The following is a 21,431-nucleotide window of genomic DNA, read 5'->3' on the forward strand; positions in this document are numbered from 1 at the left end:
CTGGAGTGGTCGAGTTCACAGGCTGCAGGGGATCCCCTCTACTAGGTGCAGGGTCTCTTGCTTAAGATTGCACTGACGAGGGTTTGACCGCCGGGAGGCTGACAAACACGAGGGGTGTACACAGCTTGCACAAATGCCATTCTAGGAACACACTGGTGCTGGGTTTTTATTATGCCAGCAAGGTGTGTACAGTTACAGGTACACTGTGACAGAAACAAGCTCTGAGCCAGGGGTGAGTGGGGCCCATGAGCAGCTGTCACGGCCAGGCCACGGAGCAGGCTTAGCAAGTGGCAGCACTCTGGGCGGCGGAGGTAACCTGTCCCTGCTGGCTCGCTGGCAGGGGCCTTGTGTTCAGCCCAAATCAGATTCCATGTCCCCGTGGCCTGCACCCGCACCAGTCTCCTCAGGCGCCACCTCTGGCTGTACTCGGTCCTTGGCAGCTCTGTGTCCTAGGGCTGGGAGAAACTGGGTGATTGGGGAGCCTGGGAGTGGAGTCAACCCACCCTTCCCCCACCGGCAGGGCACCTCAGCAAACGGCAGAAGTGGGAATAGTGAGCCCGACACCCCATCTGGGTGTCAATAAAGGCCCCTAGCTTGTTCTCCGTGTGTGCTAACCAGCTTCACAAGCTGCCCCACAGCATCGCCACCAGCATGAGGGGTGCCCGCTGGACAGTGTCCCCACTTAGTGCATCAGCTCAGGATTCTCCTGCACCTTGTTCTGTCCCACACCCCAGGCAGGCTGTCCACATCCCCCCTTGCCCCCCACAGAGGCCTAGGGCTGGAATGGCCAGGGCTGGGATCGTGACAAGAGGACAGCCAGTCAGTAGGCCCCGGAGGGCTGAGCACTGCCACCCACAGCCACAGCTTCAGAGTTGCCTGTCCAGGAACTGGGTTCTTGGGGCCGAGGTACAGCTTCCCCCTCCCTCAGTCATCTGGAGCTGGGTTCTCAGTGGTCTAGGGAGCAGCGTGTTTCACCTGGGGAGGAGGCCAGCATGTCTCTGTCCCTATCGCCGTCCTCTGCAGCGTCTGTCCTGTAGCAGGGAGAGGCTGGTGCGCAGCCTGAGGGTGCCTCGCCGAGCTCCTGAATGAGTGGGCTCAGAGACTCGGTGTCTTGGCTTTCAATTTTCAAATCTCTCATCACTTCTTTTTTTAAAATGTCTGTGAAAGGTGACTTTGCCTTCTTTGAGGTGTCCCTAGAGACTGCGAATATGCCTGACAGGGCACCTGTGGGTGAGTGTGCGGAGCCAGGAAGGCCCATGTCATCCAGGTCAGTGCCACTGTCGTCACTTGAGAGGACCTCGATCTTCGGACAGCACAGCACCTGGTGAGGGAAGAGGGGTTTCTGCCTTCTGTTTTCACAACGGTCACTAAGACGCACTCTGCTGAACCTGCTTTTACACTGAGCATTACTGACTACTGCGTGTGGCCACAGAGCAGTGACCCCATGAACAATGGATGGTGCCCGTCTGGAGTAGGACCTTGGATCGCCTGCTTCTTGGCCACACTTGCTGTGGAGCACTGCAGCTACCTGCCCCCGCCCTCCAGGACTCCACACTGCACTCCCCACCTGGCCTGGCCGCTGCTCGACACCCTCCAGGTGGCCTTGGGCACTGGCACCTCCACATAACCATGGCCACAAGTGCCTGTTTCCGTTGACAGTGACACGTCACACAAAGGTGATGTCCAATGCTTCCTCTCAGACACGTGATAATGCCCAAGGGCGGGTGGCCAGGTGACATGTGGAGAGGCCCTGCTCCCTCGTCCCCTCCTCTCTTTCCTTCCTTCAGTATATGTAGTCGAACGCTTTCCTCAGATGAACACAGAAATGCACCAGAAGGGGAGGAAATGCCTTCCAGTAATTACGTACACCACACAGCTGCTACCATCCCAATAACATGCATGCGCAGGAAAAGCCAGGTGGGTCATTAGAAAACCTTAAAACAGGCGGGAACAAGGAGCTTCAGTTCATTCGGGAAGGCAAAACTGAGGGTGTGCAGTGCTACCTCTGGTCAGGGGACTTTTCAAGAGGAAATTGTAAATGACAAGAACGACGTGGACTTCCGTCTGACTGGGGGACAGAGGTGCACTGATACCTGGTCCTGGTCTTCCAAAGCTGCATCTGTGTCATCAACATCTTCCAAATCAGGGAGGTCCTGAAAGAGACAGCGGGCCGAGGTCAGCAGGGACACGGGGTAACCGGAAGGGTACCCAGGGAGTTCTGGGTGCCAGCAAGCGGCACAGAGGAGAGCTGAGGGTCACTCGCACCGTCACGGCCCAGCGCTGCCTTCCTGAGCGTCAGGTCTAGGAAAGTGCGGCCTGCAGCCTGTGACGGGGGAAGGATCGCCTCATCTGCATTTTATTCTTAGAGAGTCTTTTAGCTCATCTTGGGAGAAATAATGGGACCCAACTCTAAAGTACCTGTGCAAAAATGAGCCCTAGGTCCCTGTGTGGGCCACTCTGTCCCTCCCCAAACCTGGCGGACCTTTCAGTTTTGTGTTTGCATTTGTTTCACGTCTTCCTCCAAAGCAAGCAGTCGGCACGCTGGTGGGGAAGCACAGTGACTAGACCTGTGAACCCCGCACCACTCGGCCCGGGACAGGATTCCCATGCTGCTGCTTAGTTGGCTCCGGGCCACTGTTTGACCCCTCTGCCTCAGTTTTTCCATCTGTAAAGTTCCTTTTAGAGAAACTAGAAGGGCTGCATCAGTCAGTACACATCATCCGTAGGCCATGCCACACATGGAGTAAGAACTCAAATAATACTGGCTACTAATTATAAGGTCAGTTCTCAGGTCAGTGATTAGTTGTTCAATTTTGTCAAGTATCTGTGGAGCCAGAAAACTAGAAACCCACTGAAAATAGTAACCATGATTAGCGTAACACTGAGTCCTGAAGTTGTGAGATGCAGGGTGACTGCCAGCTGAGAAGTTTAGCAGAAGGTAGTGAGGCAAGCGGGGGAAGGGGGGACCAGCCGACCACTGGGATGAGGTGACAGGTGCTGAAGGGCACTTGCCCTGTCCCATTCCAGGGACACAGACAAAGCCGTGGGTTCCCCTGGTGGCTGTCACTAGGCCAGTGTGACCACTGTCATAATGAGAAGAGCTCCAGGAAGGAGTGGCCTTGATGGGATCTGACATGCACTCAATAGGCCCAAGGGACACTGGGGCAGGGACATCTGGAGAGCGAGGAGCCAACAGGAAGCCAGAACGCCAGCCGGGCCTGAGGTTCAGAGGCCCTGGTGACTGAGGGACTCGGGGCAGCCAGTGGGCTGAACGCTCTGCAACTGATTTCTTTGGGGAAAGTGAGTTTGGAGCTGGGCAGACACAGCTCCAGGGATGTGTCTGAGCCACGCTTTCCGATCTACACTGCGTGTGCCTGCACCACCCAAGAAGGTCCCACTGTGCACAGGACCCGTGGGGCCCCACCTGCCACCCAAGGGCCACACCACAGAAGGTGGTGAGGCGCACACAGGTGCAGACTGACACTATTCTCCAAGGCTGAGTGCGCCCCGTACCGCGATGAAGAGCTTCTCTATCCCCTGCTCAATGGCTTCTGTGTCCTCAGTTCCGGTCCCATGAAGCTCAGTAGCCAGCGAGTCCTCAGCAGCCACCACACCAGAGGTCAGCTCTGAGGAGCATAAAAAGCAGTCATTGGTCCCAAGTGAGTTGTACCCGAGGACTTTGGTGCCAACGGCCAACCATGAGGCAAAGCACATGAATAACAGCTGAGGCCAGGGGACAGACCCTCCAGCCCCTTGTAGAAAAGCAAGTGGACAGCTCTCCTTGTGTGCAGAACCTCTGTGTCATTTAAACTGGGCCCTGTCTCCACGTACTGATATGTGCAGAGCTGGCTATGCTGTTTGCTTCTCTCTTAGCGATGCAAACAAAGCCAGCCAAGGTACTGGTAAGTAATCTCAGGCTGACCGGACAATTTTGTGTTTCCTCACATTGTGTAGACTGCAGCAGGATGGCAGAGCTAGATAGCTCCAGGACTGTCAGTGGAGTAGAGCCTCAAAATAAAAGGCTGTAACTGGGCATGGTGGCGCACTCCTGCAATCCCAGCACTTGGGAGGCTGAGGCAGGAGAATTGTTGCAAGTTCGAGACCAGCCTGGGCTACAAAGTGAGCCCAAGACTAGCCTGAACCACATAGTGAGACCCTGTCTCAGACAAAATAAATAAATAAAAGGCTGTGACTTCTCAGGACACAAAAGTTTACATACTGGAAACTGAGGCAACAGCTTCCTAAATTCATTGATATGCTTCCCCAGTCAAGTTACACAGACTGGTCTCCCCGCACCCCCTTCTCCCTGCGCACCGCAGAGGGGCCTGCTCTCCGCCGGCCAGCTCAGCCCGCCTTGCCCATGTGACTCCCGCCATCCTCACTGTCACTCACCCTGGAGCCACCCCCTTCTTCACGAGATCGCACATCCTGGGAGAGGCCTTGGATCAAGGCCTTTGGTCTGTATATCTTCACTTGGACAGGAATTAAGACCCCTTGGCTGCCCATAGTATGTCTGTTGACATACTAAAGTGTCATTTGGATCTGTCCTGGTGTCTTTACTCTCACCGTGGGCTGCACTGCAGGTGGTAGGTTGGTATTAACCTGCCGGAATATTCCAATAGTGTTTCAGTGGCATTATTAATATAACTCTGGATTGTGAGTAGGACTGGAAAAGGGATTATGATATTTGGATTACAATACCCCTGACTGACAGGAGACCAGAAGCTGCCCTCCCTGCTGTGACCTGGAGGGGAGCCCCAGAGGAGTTGCCATGCAGCTGTGGAGCAGGAACCCTGAGAAGGCAGTGGCCTGCCTGCCTGCCTGCCTGCCTGCCTGCACCACCAGGATGCCAGGCCTCCCAGCCGTGAGGGGCGGGACTTGTGCGAATTTGTACGAATGAGGAAGTACAAGTGCAACCCTCCACCCAAGGCCCACAGGGGGAGCCTGGGCCTGGGCCCTGTAAGATCCGTGTGTGACAGCAGCTGAGCTGCGGCCAGGAGGGCAAGGAGACCCCAGGCCGTCAACTCCATCGGGGAAGGCGTTCGGGAAAGTGTGGCCTTGCCGGGGAGAAACCTCCCGAAGCCCAGGATGGTCAGGCCACGGAGGTGATCTCTAGGGCAAAATCAAAACAAGTTCTAGAAGGACTCGGAAGCCCAGTGCCCCACAGGAGCCAGAAGAGGAGCAGTGGCCAGCACCTGAGGAGGCCCAGCTGGGCCCTGGAGCCGGCCCTGGCCCCAGCCGCTGGCCCTTCCCTCTGCGCCCTGCGCTGGGCCTCTGCCTAGCCGGCCCCTTGCTGTCTTCCTCCCCTTCTCTTCTGACTCACCTGGTGCTCAGTCCCAGCATCGGGAACTGCCACCCTACTATCTGACAGGACTGCAGCCCCCACGGTCCATCCCCGTGGGTATCTGCACTTCCCTCACACCTGTTTCTCTAGAAGAGCTCATGCTATGAGATTCCTCCACTAGCAGTGAACATCAGGGAGGTGGCTAATAAATCCCAACTCATGGAAGCACTAAGACCAGGCATGGTGGCGTGTACCTACAATCCCAGAACCCTGGGCGGCTGAGGCAGGAGGATCACAAATGGGAGCCCAGCCTGGCCAATTTAGCAACTTATTAAGACCTTGTCTCAAAATTAAAAAAAAAAAAAAATGGGGGCTAGGCATGGTGGTGCATGCCTATAATCCCTGTGTTTGGGAGGCTGAGGCAGGAGGATTGCTGAGAGTTCCAGGCTGGCTACAGTGTGAGATTCTGTCTTAAAAAGAAAAAACGGGAGACCTTTAGGATGTGGATTAGTGGTAAGGCCTTGGGCTCATCCCCAGGACTGGTAAGAGGAAGATAAACAAAGTATGATAAAAAATATGGGGGCTGGGGATTTCGCTCAGCGGCGTAAGCACCTGCCTTGCAAGCAGGCGGTCCTGAGTTCGATCCCCAATACCGATAAAAATGAAAAAGACAAAAAAAAAATTAAAAAAAAATATGGTGAGTTTTACTTTTTCAACAGTCAGGGACACATCATCATTAGTCTCTCTGAACGCTCTCTCATGGGAACACACCCCTCATCGCCACCCTGAAGCAGTTCTGGAGGGCCTCTCACGTCTTTACTTGCACTGTTGTGGATGCTTTGAGGTCCTGAATCCATTCAAATTGTCCACCTTTCAGGCTCATTTTGCTTTAGGGAAGAGTCGGAGGATCTCAGGAGGATTCATGGCTATGTGTCTTGTGCTTCTGTTTTTGTGGCTTTGAGATAGTCTCACGGTACAGCCTAGGCTGACCTCGAGTTCTCCGTGATTTTCCTGCCTCATCCTCCTGAGTGTTGGGATTACAGCTGTATGCCCAGTGCTGCTGCGATCAATTTTCATTTATGCCACTTATTTTGCTCACACTATACATTGCTAACAGCTTTATATGTTTTTTTTTAACATGGTTACTACAAAATCTCTTTTCTGTGGCTCCTGCTGCCCTTGGACGTGGAGTCGCTTGTGTGCTTTGTCATTGGAGCAGTAGAAGGGTGAGGCGCAGACCCCAGGAGGGACCCTTGCTCACCCCAGTTACCTTCCAGGGGCTCGGGGTTCTGAGCCTCTTCCCCGCTGGCCTCCTCTGGGAACAGCTCATCCTTGGCCTTGAAGCTGTCCTCCACAAACAGCTCCATCTTCTGCTGCATGTCTCCTGCCACGGGTGGCTGCTCCTGTGGGTCCCTAGTGACTGCCGGTGGCATCCCTCCTACATGGGGAAGGTCAAAGGTGAGCGTGGTACCATGGGGGGGGAGCACAGGGTGGTGCCCTTCTGTGCTGAGCACCCTGGAGGTGCCAGGTGTGCTGGAAAGGAAGAGCCCAGAAAGCTGGGAATGGTGACCCATGTCTGAACTCTGCCTCTGGGAAGCTGAGGCAGGAGGATTACAAGTTCAAGCCCAGCCTTGGCAAGTGACTGAGGACCCCCTCTTAAAAATTAAAAAACAGCCAGGCAGCTGGTGCAGACCTGCAATTCCGGCACTCAGGAGGCTGAGGCAGGAGGACTGCCAAGAATTCAAGGGAAGGCTGGGCTACATATCCAAGTTCAAGGCCAGACCCTGCCTCAAAAAAAAAAGCAAAACAATTTAAAAACTACAAAAATTAGACTAATAAAATGGCTGGGGGTGTAGCTCACTGCTAAGGCCCTGGCTTTAATCTCCAGTATTAGTGCACATACATGCACACACACGTTTAGGAGTGTTGTTCACACCTAAATCAAAGATGCTCAGTTCTCCAGAAGAGACTGCTGAGCCCCCCACTTAATGGAAAGGACACAGCCATTGAGACGGATGTCAGGCAGGAGGTCCAGAGGCGATGCCTGCAGGAGTGTTGGGGTTTAAAGAACACAACGTCTGCCTTTACTTTCAAATGGTTCAAGAGAAAATGTAAATTCCTTGGGAAGCTGAAGCAGCAGGATGCTGATTTCAAAGCCACCCTGTATAACATGGGAAGATCTTTGCTTAAAATTTAAAAAGAGTGGGGATGTGCTCCACCCTGTGCAGGCCATCCCTCTGATGAGAGGGGGTAGACAGTGAGCACAGATACATGGAGATGCTGCCCTGCTGGCATGCAGGGTGGGGCCCTGAGCCATGGGAGGTGGCTGCCACCACCACCAGAGCTGCAAGCGGCAAGATTCTGCATGCCTCCTCCTGGAGCAGAGTCCCCAGATACCTCAGCCTGAGCCCCAAGAGACCCATGTGGGAGCTCACCTCCAGACCTGTGATGAGACTAAATCAGGCTGCGCTAACCCTCTGACGTGTGGGTTTGATACAGCAAAGAGGCCAGAGTCACAGGGCCTGAGCCCGGTGCAGACATGGGCCCCGGGGAGAACCAGCTCCGGGTGCAGAGCTTCTGGACTGTTTTACCTCCCAGAGTGACCAGAGCATCTTTTGTTTCAGTGAAGAGACCTCGGTGGGTGTCTGGTGGGGGCTGCCCCCTCAAACAGCAGCCAGGGATGAGGGACAGAAGCTTGGGGTGCAGGCCCCACCCACCCTGTTCTCCAGGGAGTGGAGTTTCGGTGAAAAGCCCTGAGCTCTGGGGTGCTCCACCTCCAGGATACAGCACATGGAGGTGACTGGAGGGGACATGCCCGAGGGCCCTGAGCTCATTCCCCAACACCTTGCTGTGGGCATGGCTCCATCCAGCCATTCATCTGGAACGTTTTGATTCCAGAAATCACAGATGCAGTGCCTGCCTATGATTCGTCACCCTGGAGGCTGAGGCAAGAGGATCATCACCGTGAGTTCAAGGCCAGCCTGGACTATGCAGGGAGTTAAAGGGCTACATAGTGAGACCATAGCTCAAAAAACAAACAAACAAACAAAAAACCCCACACATCAGAGGCTGACTCTGATGGCCCAGCCCGGCCTGACCCGCGTGGCACTGCCGGAGGCCAGCGCGTACCTCCCTCTCGGCCTTCTCTCTCTCTCCTGCGCTCCTCTGCCCGCCGCTTGATCATGGCCAGGGCTTCGATGCTGTCCTCGATCTTCTTCCGCTCCCTGCTCTCCCAGCTCTCTCTCTCCTCCTTCTCGGCTGCGTACCCTCCTCGGGCCCAGGCTTCCGCGCATGCTCTGTGTGTGGGAAACAAGCCGGAGCGGGAGACCTGGGGGTGAATCCCGCTCAGGTGCTGTCTGATCAGACTTGCTTGGTGCCTTCACTATTGAAACGAAGGCCACAAAAGACACAAGAGTGGAGAACTTATATCCACTTAAAGACCTGCATGTGGGTTGATAGCAGTTTCATTCTAATCAGCAGAAGCCAGGAGCAACCTCGATGTCCCCCAAAGGCAAAAGGTCAAACAACAAATAGAAGGTATCGGGCCACAGAGCTGTGGTGAGCGGAGGAAGGCAGTCTGAGAGACAACAGCTGTAAGCTCCCAGCTCCGGGCATCCTGAAAACCCACAGCTACGGTGACATTAAAGGACAGTGGTGCCAGGGGCTGGGGCGGGGACGGGAGACGGGTTTTGTGGGGACCTTTTAGGGCCATGCAACTCCACTCTCTGGCGCCGCAATGGGGCACCCGTGACTGCATTTGTACAACCCAAAGAGTGGCCCCGTAAGTACGTTACCTAGTGAGTGAGTAGTAAACTCCTGGCCTGGAACAGTAAGTGTAGCACACAGCTGTCAGGGCAAAGGAACTCTTCCTGCTTCCTGCTCAACTTTTCTGTCGACCTAAAACTGCTCTTTTAAAAGGTCTACGTGTTTCAAAACCTGAGCAAAGAAACTGAACAGTCATTTTCCCAAAGGCTACCTAAAACTGCTGCTGAAGAGATGCTTGACTTCAGCAATGAAATCAAAACCACAATGAGACACCACTTCCCGCTGCCCTGGGGACTAAGTAAGGAGCCGGCGACGGCGTGTTTCGGTGAGGACGTGGGAAAGCTGGAACCTGCACGCACTGCTGGAAGAACTGGGAAACTGCAGCAGCTTTGGAGATAAGTTGGTGGTTCCTCAAAAGCGAAAAGTAGGAGGCCAGGGATGTAGCTCAGTGGCATGCTACCTGCCTGGTAGTGCAAGGTCCTGAGTTCAATTCCCAGTACCAAAAAATATATATATAGAGAGAAAGTTCCTATTTGATCCAGCAATTCTACTCCTTTCTATATACCAAAAGAACAAAACCCACATCTACACAAACAGCATGCACAAATATAACAGCATTACTCACAACAGCCAAAAAGCAGAAAACACACATTTCCAGAAATGGATGGAAAAACAGCAGTGGCAGGTCAGGACGGAATGTTATACAGCCATAAAAAGGACTGAAGCGTAGGTGCCGGGTGCACCACGGGAGAGACCTGACAGCAGGACGCAGTGTGGAGATGCCAGACACGGAGGCTGCACACGGTCTGATCGTTTCCGTACGGAACGCCCAGAGCAGGCAAATAAATCTACAGACACAGGCAGTGCGCTGTGGTCCCCAGTGCTGGGGGAGGAAGGCACGGGAGTGACAGCCAATGGAGACGGTTTTTGCTTCCAGGCTGATGAAATAAAAACTCACTGTGGCACGGCTGTAGCACTCTGCAAATACACAGAGATCCGTTGCATTTAAATGGGCAAATTACATAATGAAGGAGATACAGCTCAATAAATCTGTGTTGTTTTGTTTTGTTTTTTAGTCCAGTGGCTTCAAAGCAGGAGGCTTAACTTTAAAGAGCAGCTCTGGATACCTCAAAGCCACAGAAGGGATCTGGAAACAGGGTTTTAACATACACTGTAGCAGAGAAAGACCGCAAGTCCCACAGACAGAAGGCCCTATGGGACAGACGCTGTTCTGGTCCCAGCCTCTTACCCCCAGGCAGCCCTGCTGTGTACTAGGGACCACACGAGACAGGGGTTGGGGCCAGGGCGTCCCCTCCGTGCACCAGGGCTCCCTGGTGGGGTTGCCCTGCAGTGTGCTGGGGTGGGGGAGCAGCCCTTGAGGAGGAAGCCAGTCTGCAGCAGCTCTTGATGCCTCCCAAGATGACAAGCGACAGAAGGTGCCACACAGGATGGGTGGCAAGTCAGGTGGTCCCTCCAGAGGGCAGGCAGCACACACCTGCAGCCATCAGGGCGGCAGGGCCGGCACCCATTGTGGGGTGCTGGTTGCGGCCAGCCCGTGCTACCCTGGTCACATCGGTAGCTGCACCAAACTCACATGTGCGTTTTGAAATGTCCTATGATTCAAAATTTGTATTAAGTGCTCCATGTTAATACATAGTTTTATTTTAAGTTAGAATTATGTCTGACCTATATCAAAAGTAAATTAAAAATACAAGGCCAGGTATAGTGGCACACATCTGTAATCTTAGCATTTGGGAGACTGAGGCAGGAGGATTGCCATGAGTTCAGGGCCAGCCTGAGCTACACAGAGAGACCTTGTCTCAAAAAAATGCAGTGGGGGACCACACAAGTAAAAGTAGTGACAATAACCACAAGAGGCTAAGGAAAGAGGATTGTAAGTATAAGGCCAACCTGATTAATGTAGAGAGAGCCTTATCAAAATTAAAATTTTTAAAAGGCCGGGGATGGATTTGTATGTGTAGTTGCTTTGTTTTATTCTGTTTTGAGATAAGGTCTTTTTTTTTTTTTTTTTTTTTTTTTTTGTCTTTTTCATTTTTTATCGGTACCAGGGATCGAACTCACGACTGCCTGCTTGCAAGGCAGGCGCTTATGCCGCTGAGCTAAATCCCCAGCCCTTGAGATAAGGTCTTAACATGTAGTTCAAGCTGGCCTTGAACTCACCGTGTAACCCAGACTAGCCTCAAATTCACAGAGATCCTCCTGGCTCAGTCTCATGGGTGTTGGAATTACAGGCTACTATGCCCCGCTGGGCTGGGGATATAGCTCAGTGGTAGAGTGCTTGCCTAGCTTTGGTGAGGCCCTGGGTTTAATTCCTAATACTGCAAAGCAAACAAAAACTCATTTTAAACAAGGTAATGGGGAAGAAGTCGTGAGCAGACTATTCACAGAAGAGGGACAGGAAAATGACCAGCCTCAACAGTTACCCAAAAACGCAAACTTTAAACAATGAGATACCATTTTCACTCATCCAGTGACTGGCAAAGATTCCTTCACAGGTTGTGTCTGGAGAGATTGTAAACTGCTATCAACGCTTGAAACAACAATTAGAAACTAGAGCTTTTTCAGTCTCAAACTGTACGCGTGTGTGACTGTTTTACTGGGCATTAACCTCAGTGAATCCGGGGCTTTTGCGCTGAGCTACAGCCCTAGTGATTTTCTTTTTTAAATTTTGACACAGTGTCTGTAAATTGCTCAGGCTGGGTTTGAAGGCATGCACTACCATACCTGGGTTCAAACCACATTCTTTGTGTGTGTGTGTGTGTGGTACTGGGGATCAAACTCACAACCTTGTGATTGCCAGGCAGGCACTTATGCCACTGAGCTAAATCCCCAGCCCCCTCAAACCACATTCTTTAACCCAGTGGTATGACTCTGAGAATTCCAATCCCAAAGAAACTTGTAGCAATGAGGTAAAAACAAACAAAACAAAACAAAACAACTCACCTATAAGGACAGTTATCAAAGGAGAGTAAGACTCTATCAGTGAGTGCCCAGACCCTACTACAGGCAGATTATGTGGCCATTAAACCTGCGTCCAAAGGGCATATAAGGATGTGTGAAGATGCACAAAAATCAGAAATTTTAAAAGCCTCATATTATGCTTACGGAACTGTTAAATACCCAAATAAGACCCAGAGGCTCCTCCCTGCTTACCTGTCCTTTGGGAAAACTGGCCTGTCATCCAGGTAAGTGAGGTGTTTCAGGCGCACAGTGACTGTCCTGCGGTAATTAGGAATCTGCTTGGTCACTGGGTTCCCCATCAGGTTCAGCACCCGCTGGAAAGCAAACGAGCAGGGGGAGCTGCTGAGGAAAGACAGGGTAAAAGGCCACACGCGGGGTCCAGTGTGGCGCATGTGCTGGATTCAGCACAAATCAATACAATGTACGCTCTTGAGCAAAAGGGAAGCGGCAGCGTCCCGTTCTGGGGCCTGATTAGAGACATCAGAAGGATTTACTGCTCTGGTGCCTCAGCACTGAGCTGCCTTTTCTGCTTCAGCGGCAGAGCTCGGACCTCCTGAGCGTACCGGGGCACATTTCCCGAGCCTCTTCCCAAGGGCAGTGATTCTATTCGTTTTGCTGCTCAATCTCTCAGGAACTGAAGTGCATCTTGGTCTGACTGTTTCTGTCTTTCCCAGCCACGCCCATTTTAAGAGGACATTCACAGTGGTCACAGATAAGGAGCAGGAACTGAGGGAAAGGATGGAAAATGTCCTTATCCACTGGGAGCACTGTGGTGCAGAGCGCCTTTCTCACAGGGCTTGTGGCCATGGTGAGACCACAAAAGAGGAAGGGCCAGCAGAGGCCTGGCACTCCCTCATCTGCCAATGCCAACCTCCCCGCTTGCCAAAGAAGCTCAAAGAAGGTGAATGGTTAAGAGTGAATGAATCATTTTAAATCTGTCTGTGATTGTCATTAAATATTTTTTATGTCTAAGCCAGGCATGGCAATGCACACTTGTAATCCCAGCACTCAGGAGGCTGAGGCAAGAGGATCTCCAGGAGTTTGAGGCCAGCCTGGACTGCAACGTGAAATGGAACCAAAACAGTATTTTTCATATCTAGCCTGCTTTATGTTGCTGCAGAAGGTAAACGCATTACACAACAGTTTAGCACTTCCAAACTCCATCTGTGAACGTATCATGATGCCAACGAAAGACTAGCCTTTGGGGCTCACCACTGGAGGGTGAGGATCTCAACTTGTTTTGGTAAATGAGTAAGGTGGAAGGAAAGACACAAACATGTATGCTGGCCTTTTCAGTAGAAAGCAGTACTGATGGACGAAGGTCACTTGGAGAAGCATCCTAGCTGTTCCATGCAGAAGGAATAAGAGAAATGTAAAAAGTCATTGTGGCGTCCTAACGAAAGAGCACATCTAGGCAGGGTTCCTAACTGGCTGCCAAACAGGACCAAGAGTAATGAATGGGAGCTTCCTAATAGCCTGATCAAGTGCAACTCTGAACCCACTACCCAGTCTTAAATTTATAAAGAGAGGCAAGTGGAGAGCAGGCACCACCGGCATGGTGCAGTGGAGAACAGTGAACCAGGAGTTAACCAAGTCTCTGACGCCATCGGTTTATAGGAACTACTGGGGACAGCAGAACATGTCAAATGACACCAGGAGGATGCAATCAGCCAGATCCACAATGAAGGAAACTGCAGGATAAAACCCCCAATTTCTCTGGAAAATGATTAACAGGAGGGGAAAACAGGGAAGGAGAGTTGTCACCAACTAAAGGGACCAAACTGACCAGTAACCCAATGACAGCACCTGCATTTGGTTTAGATTTCAACAACCCAAGTGTCAAAACCTATTTTTAAGATAAATGGGGGAAAACTGAACATGGATTAACTATAAATGTGGTCAATCTATTTTAGGTAAAATAGTATTATTGAGATACACTTTAAAAGTCCTTATCTGTTAGAGACACACAGTGAAGTATCTGTGAGTGACATGACAGCAGATATTTAAGATGCTCCAGCAAAAGCACAAACAGGAAAGAAGGTTAAAAAAGGGAAGTGAATGGAAAGGAAAGGACAGAAGCTAGGGAGGGTGGAAAGGAGGAAGGAAAGAGATTGGTGTTTACAGAACATAAAACAATGCACGTTGGTGTTTTGCTTTGTTTTACCAAATCAGGTATGCTTTCCAGGACACTCAGGATCTCCGGATCGCGCAGCTTATTGTGGGAAAGGTCAAGGACGCAGAGTGTCAAACAGTCTGCTAGGTGCTGGATGTCTTCCACCATCTCCAGCTGGTTGTGGGCGATCTGTAGAGTGTTTAGTGCTGGCAGGCACGCTGGAAGAAAGCACAGCAGGAAAGAGCAACCAAGAACTGAAAGGTTCGGTTCTCATCAGTGACAGAAACCCCTAGAGGTGGTTCCTCCCCTGGGAGGTGGCCGCGAGGCAGGGAGGGAGGCGGCTCTTACAGAGGTTCTCAATAGTCTTGATGTAATTGTTGCTGAGGTTCAGCGCATCCAGCTTCTGCAGAGGTTCCAGGTTCTCGATTTTATGAATCAAGTTCACTTGCAGGTAGAGGCAGCGCAGTTCGGTTTGAGCCTCCAGGTTCTGGATTTTCTGTATTCCATTGCACTCCAGCCAGAGACAGCGCAGACCTGTGTATTCCTCTAGGTTCTCAATGCAGTCAAACCCTGGGGAGAGGAAAGGGAGCTTCTATCCAGCCTCTAATACACAGGGGAGAGGGCTCAAGGTCACCTTGTTTTGTCTGTCTTAGGGAATGAACATTTGTATACTCTCAGAATTCATATATTGAAATCTCTTGTTTTGGCACCAGGGATGGAGCACAGGGCCTTTATACTGACCTATATTCCTAGCCATTTTATTTTAGTTTTTTGAGACAGGGTCTCATTAAGCTGCTAAGTTGCCTAGGCTGGACACAAAACTCATAATCTTCTTGTCTCAGCCTCCTAGAATGCTGGGGTTACAGGCGTGTACCACTACAGCTGGCCATGTGTTGAAATCTGAATCCCTGCTATGAGAGTAGCAGGAGTGGGAGCCCTGGGAAAGGGACTGGGCCATGAGCATGGAGCCCACCCTTACATGAGATTAGTGCCCTTATAAGAGGTTCTGAGAGCTCCCTTACCCGCCACATTATGTGAGAATCCAAACAGAGGGCTCTGTCTGTGACCCAGAAAGGGGCCCTCACCGGACACTGAATTTGCCAGACCTTGACCCTGGACTTCCCAGTCTCTACAGCAGCCCTGATGGGACTAAGATACCTAGCTACATCTTATTTGGTGACAACTATTTTTTTTTAGACCACCATTGCTCTCCTACCACTGCGCCAAGGGTCTCTGGATAGCCAGAGTCACAGCGATTCTTTTGGAGAGGGTCACACCTAGCCAGGCAGAGCCAATTTTGATGAATGCTGGGGAGTTTTGCTGGCTTCCCGGGAAAGAAGGCCTCTTCCTGCTAGAATTGCCTACTTGGTTGGGCAATGCCTGGCACTGCAGCAGTCACCCGCCCAAAGGCTGCAGTGGCGGTGAATGAGGGGCGGTCCTGCCCTGCAGGAGCCAGCACAGAGGAGGTGTGGCTGAGGAAAGCAGAGAGAAGCCTGGGGGGAAACTTCAGGCCCAGGACCGAGCTAAGCCCAAAGCCAGTGCAAACTGTGGGCCTTGGATTGTTCATTTCTCAGGTTTTCTTTTTAATTTTTTTAAAAAATATAGTCTTGCTATGTACGCTAGGCTGGCTTCAAATCTGTAATTCTGCCTCAGCCTCCCAAGTGCTGGGATTACAGGCATCCACCACCATGCCCAGCTTACTTTTCAGTTTTGTGAGTCAAAATTGAGGCTAGGGAAACAAACATTGTCTGTTTTATTTACACATAATCAATTTATAATTCATCATTTATCTATTACATAAAATTTTAAAAAGTTATATATTTTGTCTGGAAAAGTTTTGAATAAAAAATTTTAATATTAATGTGAAGTAGAAAAAATTTTCTCATGCTCCTCCACCCCGGTGATCAAGATGTTTTTATTTTTTCCTCCCCACTTTCAAACTTCTTGTAGACTTAACACAATTAAAACCATAGAATACATTAAACGGGTACTGTATGGAAAGATTTTTAGAAGTTCTTTCATTAAGCTTTTTTTGATAGCCTCAGAATCCTTCTGGCTGCACCAGACTTCATACTGAAGTCACCATCTCTAAAAAGGACCCTTTTTGTCTTAAAAAGGTGTAGCTTAGTGGTTGAGCATTTATCTAGCACCCCCAGTTCCCAAACAGACAAGAAAGTGTCATTGAGACAGCTAAGCAATAATTCTTTAAGGTGACCCATTGGTGCATCACTGTTCAGGTTTCTTGCCTTCTGTTTCAAACTGTTTATTGTCTGACTGAGAACATGAGTAAGGTCCAAACCAACTGATGCTTCTCATGTAGTTTTTCCCTATGCAGGGCTGACCACGAGATTCTCCAGCCCCAGCAAGGCTTCAGATTCCAGATGCCAGGTGATCCATCCTGTTATAGCCTCGTGAGTGACCCCAAGCTGGAAGCACCTAGCTAATCACTTCTGGACTGGTGGCCCTCAGAAAAAAGACTGACTTAATGAACTTGTGTTTTAATTGCTAAGTTTCAGGATGACTTCTTCTGCGGCAACGATAAGTCACACTGATACCTCCCCTGGGTTCCTCTGCCTCCCCAACTCTTTCTACTTGGCCTGGCTTGCTGGGTCTTCTTCCCCACCACTAGTGTCGGTGTCTGGGGCTGTCCTCCCAGGTTACCCTACCCACTGCTACACTTAGATGCTGGGTGGACAGTTCTGGGGGTGCAGAGACCAGTAAGAAGTCATCCAAATCCCAAGACGCCTGTGCTGCACAGGTCCTGTGTGCACCCCCTGGCTCAGCATCATCCTTCTTGGTGGCCATCCCAGCCCCCAAGCCACATCCGTGCCACATCCATTTCTGCATTCTTGGCACCAAGCATGGTCCCCAGCTCACAGAAAGCTCTTGGCAAACACTTGCTGAATACACAAATGTACAAACTGACCGATGCTGCAGGCCGGCCACCGAGCTCAGCATAGCCTGGGAGCACTGGCCCCTCTTTATCATCGCTAGGAAGAGCCCCGCCCTGATATAGAGCTGCACGGGCTGCCAAACACCAAGCCTGAGTCCAACAGTTGCCGCCCTCCCCACGTCTCCTTCTGGAGGCTCCCCAAGAGCCTTGATTTCTGCACCACTCTTCAAGCCTTCACAAGTCCAGAGTTTTCACAGACTACCTTTCTGCTTTGGAAAAGTCGTATGCTCTTAGGCAACATAACAGATACCAGTGTATTTTCTGGATACCTGTAAGTCAGCGATAACCCTGTTTGTGAACTCTATTCAAACAAGACTTTTCCTGAATAGAAATATGACTTTTCTGTAACTTTTTTTTGTACTGGTGATCGAACTCACAACCTCACACTTCTCAGGCAAGTGTTTGAGCCGCTGAGCTAAATCCCCAGCCTTATTTTTCCATAAAGCTCCCCTAAACTCTGACATTCCCACTTACACGTAACCTGAATGCTAAAGATGACCTTTGCAGGCACTTTTTGATAGCACTAAGGTCTTTCCAGCTGACAGTGAGCATCTCCTCTCCGAGGCTCTTACCTTTAAAATGTAAATACAGCACGTCATTCAGTGCCGGAGTAATGTAAAGCTTGTGTTGCTTACAGAGTTTTTGTAGGAATTGTTTTGTCATTCTGTCAAAAAAAAAAAAAAAAAAAAGACATGGACAAGAAATTATTATAAAATGTATCCCAAAAATTCATTATTGTACTTACTTGTCTAAAATTCTTTTTTGGTACTGGAGATGGAACTTATGACCTGGCATTTGCCAAACAGGCACTTATGCTGGTGAGCTAAACCCCCAACCCCTTATGTCTAAAGTTCTACATCCTGATATATGTCTGATACTTATTTTAAATACCCACTTCTTTTCTCTCCTCCCCTCTCCTGTTTTCTTCTCCTCCCATCTCTTTTCTCCTTTCATTTCTCCAACTCCTCTTTTCTTTTCCTCCTAATTCTACTTTTTGGGATAGCTTTTAGAACCTCACCCAATGTTACTTTCAGCATTCTTAAAAATTGCATTTTAAGTCATAGTAAAATACTCAATAGCACTATCAAGAACTAGAGATGTCTCTTTCCCCAGGCCTAACATTAAAGTTTAACAGCATGTGGTTAGTTGTGCCATAGAAACAGCACCAGCCAGCCAGACTCCACTCGTTAACAATTCTCAGATGATGAGTGGGCTCTTCGGTCTCTATGAGCCTCCATCTTTCTGCCTTTACGGGGAGTGATTGCCTGTACAGAGGTCCACATACCTGGGCCCCTGGTCTTCTCTGTCACTTCTTGGCTCTGCTAAGTGACTGACTGATTTGCTGTCACCACTCTGATTTTGCTGGTTTTGGCAGGGTATGTCAGAAGGACCCACATGTATTTTCTTAGGGTCATCAATTTCTGTAAAATAAGAGAGATCTGGTTTACAGAGATCAAGAAACATACAAAAAAAGCCCCCAATTTCAACCTGATTAAAAACTGCCCACTTCTAGTATGGAACGCTAAAAGTCTTTAAATGTGCAACAGTTTTTAAAACCTGGCAAATACCATAAATTTCACTTCTTAGCTCATCATCTACAACACGTGTAAATTGCACATGAAAACATATGTAAAGGTAATTTGTTTTTGCCTTATTTATAGCAGCCTAAAACTCTTAATACAGCAAATGTGTATCGAGAGAGACTTACATAAAACAATAAATTTCTCTTCTACTTTGGGAAATAATGCACTAATAGCTACATCAATCAATAGGATTATTCTCAGAAATATACACAGAGTGCAAAAAGCATGCTTTCATAAAAGATCCTATTGATGTAAATTAAAAACATGCAAGTCAGCGTTATGGATTATTTAAAGATACATGTAATGGAGAAGTGATTAAAGACCCCTTAAGAAATTCTGGACAAGGAAAAGACAAGAATATAGGGAGATAAATATCAACTTTATGTGAAATGTTTTTTTCCTTAACTAAAAGAAGACTAGAGAAATATGACAAAATACTACTTGTTTTCGGTTCTTGGTGATAATACATGGGTACTGTTATTTGTTACAATGTTCTCTGTCCTTTTGACTTTGAAAAAAATTTCTCAGAGCCAGGTATGATGGGGTGTGCCTGTAACTCCAGCACTCTGTGAGGCTGAGTCAGGAGGACTGAAAGTTTGAGCTCAGCCTGGGCAACTTAGCAATTTAGCAATATCCTGTTTCAAAATAAAATAAATAAATAAAAACAAGGGCTGAGGATGTAGCTGAGTTGAAGGCTCTGGATTCAGTTTCTTTCCAATTTTATTTTTGTCTTTTTCCTTTTTATCGGTACCGGGGATTGAACTCACGACTGCCTGCTTGCAAGGCAGGCGCTTATGCCGCTGAGCTAAATCCCCAACCCTGGATTCAGTTTCTAATCTCTCTCACTGTCCCTCTCTGACTCTGTCTGTCTGTCTGTCTGTCTGTCTCTCTCTCTCTCTCTCTCACACACACACACACACACACACACACACACACGACAAATATGATAGTGCACGCCTGTAACACCAGGATTCAGGAAGCTGAGGCAGGAGGAATACCATCATTCTGAGATACATAGTTAGTTCAAGGCCTAAACTATATAGCAAGATCCTGTTTCAAAAAGCAAAAAGTAAACACAAAATAAAAGGAAGAAAAGAGAAAATATTAAATGCATGAAAAGAAACAAAGATCAGGGCTGGGGATTTAGCTCAGCAGCATAAGCGCCTGACTTGAAAGCAGGTAGTCATGAGTTCGATCCCTGGTCCCAATAAAAATGAAAAAGACAAAAAAAAAAAAAAAGGATAAAAAAAAAAAGAAACAAAGATCATGAAATGTTGGGAATACTTTTGGTATAAATAAAATGAGCACATTAAAGTGTGCTTAAGGTTTTTAAAAGATCAATCAAACTTGGTCAACTCAGTTGCACGTAATTTTGAAGGCTGGTGGCTGCTTCGTGCATTTGGTCTACTGAATGAGCCTAAGCACTTGTGTGTGGGGGACTGTGTCTGCTGCCTTTTGCTTTCTCACTGCATACACTGTCCAGCCACAAGTGGAACTAGATAAATATTTGTGGAATAAATAATGTGTATTCGGCATATAAATGACTGATAATATTAACAAGCAAGGCTGTCATTTATTAGTGCCCAGTACATGCCAGAAACTTTTACTATAAATATCTTTGTATATCTCTGTATAATTATCCTGGTTATAGATGAGGAGACTGAGGTTCAGCGATGTTGAGCTTTAGCTGGGGAGCTGACAGTGACAGTCTGAACCCAACATGACTGACTTGAAAGTCTAAGGTTTTACACTGAGCAATATCAATGCCTTAGACCTCATACAATTTGCCTTCCAGAGTTTGAGCAACGGCAGCTCAAGATGTTTTGATGGCTGGGTTCAAATATAAATCTAGTAACTAAAGGTTTCCCATAGGGCCCAAGCCTAAAGGAAGCAAAATCTGAAGCCTATTTTTAGCCCATTGTTGGAAACTTAGGTGAGCAGTCACTCACTGGCCCCAGGCACGCGTCCAGCGCTTTAATTCTAATCTACCGGGATGGGCTGCTCTGATGTCTGCTTGCAGTCTACAAGGAGAGAAAACTTTGGCTTTCATATGATCATAGCAATAAAAGGATACATTCAGGGGCCAGGGATTTAGCTCAGTGGTGTAAGTGCCCGCTTGGCAAGCACAAGGTCATGAGATCAATCCCCGGTACCAAAAAAAGAAGAAGAAGAAGAAAAAAAAGATACATTCAAAACAAAAGTTGGGGGAGAGAACAACATGTGCTGTGTTAGGGCTTGAGCTTTGGGGTCTGACTGACCAAATCTGAGTGTCCGTTCTGTATCTGACTAGTTAAGGGCAATCAGTTGGGAGCACGTTTAAATGCTGGGCAGAGAACGAAGCAACAAACGCTTGGCAAATCTTTAAAATTTGTTGGTCGTTATTATTATTACGGCTACTACTGGCTGTGAAGATCAGGCTCGGCCCATTGCTCCCCTCTGCCTCCCCGGAAGGGGTCGGCACCTTCTTTGCTGGCCCTTTGGTTCACGTCGCCGTGGTCACTCGCGGACTCCTCTACACCGGGGTCTTGAGCGCAGTCCAGCTCCGCTACCCGCTCCACCGCGGGCTCCGAGGCCTCGGGGTGCATGCTTATTTCTCTGACACCGAACACCTCGCAGCAGTAGCTCGCCAGTCCCAGTAAGGAAGCCTCGCTTTTCTTCTTCAAAGACACCAGTGCCTGTTAGCACGCAATCCAACGCTTCCCTGGTCGTCACGGCAACTATACGTTACGCATGCGCACTCGGCGTAGGTTC

At 49.3% G+C, this 21,431-nt stretch overlaps 1 protein-coding gene across 3 annotated transcripts; it reads right to left on the minus strand.

The window, feature by feature from the left end:
• Window positions 1-139: 139 nt before the first annotated feature.
• On the minus strand, window positions 140-21,428 carry Dnaaf1 (dynein axonemal assembly factor 1). Of its 3 annotated transcripts, none has more exons than XM_063247720.1 (13): window positions 21,142-21,428; window positions 18,383-18,518; window positions 17,670-17,761; window positions 14,493-14,714; window positions 14,196-14,362; window positions 12,224-12,345; window positions 9,079-9,105; window positions 8,414-8,580; window positions 6,555-6,722; window positions 3,514-3,626; window positions 2,094-2,153; window positions 976-1,321; window positions 140-455 (listed from the first exon to the last, which is right to left on the minus strand). In XM_063247720.1, the coding sequence occupies exons 1-13, from the start codon at window positions 21,263-21,265 to the stop codon at window positions 352-354; spliced, it is 1,848 nt and encodes a 615-aa protein (XP_063103790.1). In that variant the 5' UTR covers window positions 21,266-21,428; the 3' UTR covers window positions 140-351. The 3 variants fall into 3 exon arrangements, with proteins under 3 accessions (XP_063103790.1, XP_063103789.1, XP_023423173.1); XM_063247719.1 differs by having other exon boundaries at window positions 6,546-6,722; XM_023567405.2 differs by lacking the exon at window positions 9,079-9,105 and having other exon boundaries at window positions 6,546-6,722.
• Between the last annotated feature and the right edge of the window lie 3 nt (window positions 21,429-21,431).

This window comes from Cavia porcellus, unplaced genomic scaffold (assembly GCF_034190915.1).
Source record: "Cavia porcellus strain 051 isolate PalLab524CR breed Dunkin Hartley unplaced genomic scaffold, mCavPor4.1 scaffold_4, whole genome shotgun sequence".
In the NCBI taxonomy this organism is placed as follows: Eukaryota; Metazoa; Chordata; class Mammalia; order Rodentia; family Caviidae; genus Cavia; species Cavia porcellus.

What these genes read in the sequence shown, in the direction of transcription:
- Dnaaf1 (XM_063247719.1), bottom strand. Translation starts at nt 21,265, where the DNA reads ATGCACCCCGAGGCCTCGGAGCCCGCGGTGGAGCGGGTAGCGGAGCTG. An exon ending in GCTGTATTTACATTTTAAAG is followed by an intron (nt 14,715 to 17,669) that starts GTAAGAGCCTCG and finishes TCCTCTCCCCAG; the next exon opens with GGTTTGACTGCATTGAGAAC. An exon ending in GAGAGAAGGCCGAGAGGGAG is followed by an intron (nt 6,723 to 8,413) that starts GTACGCGCTGGC and finishes TTCCCCATGTAG; the next exon opens with GAGGGATGCCACCGGCAGTC.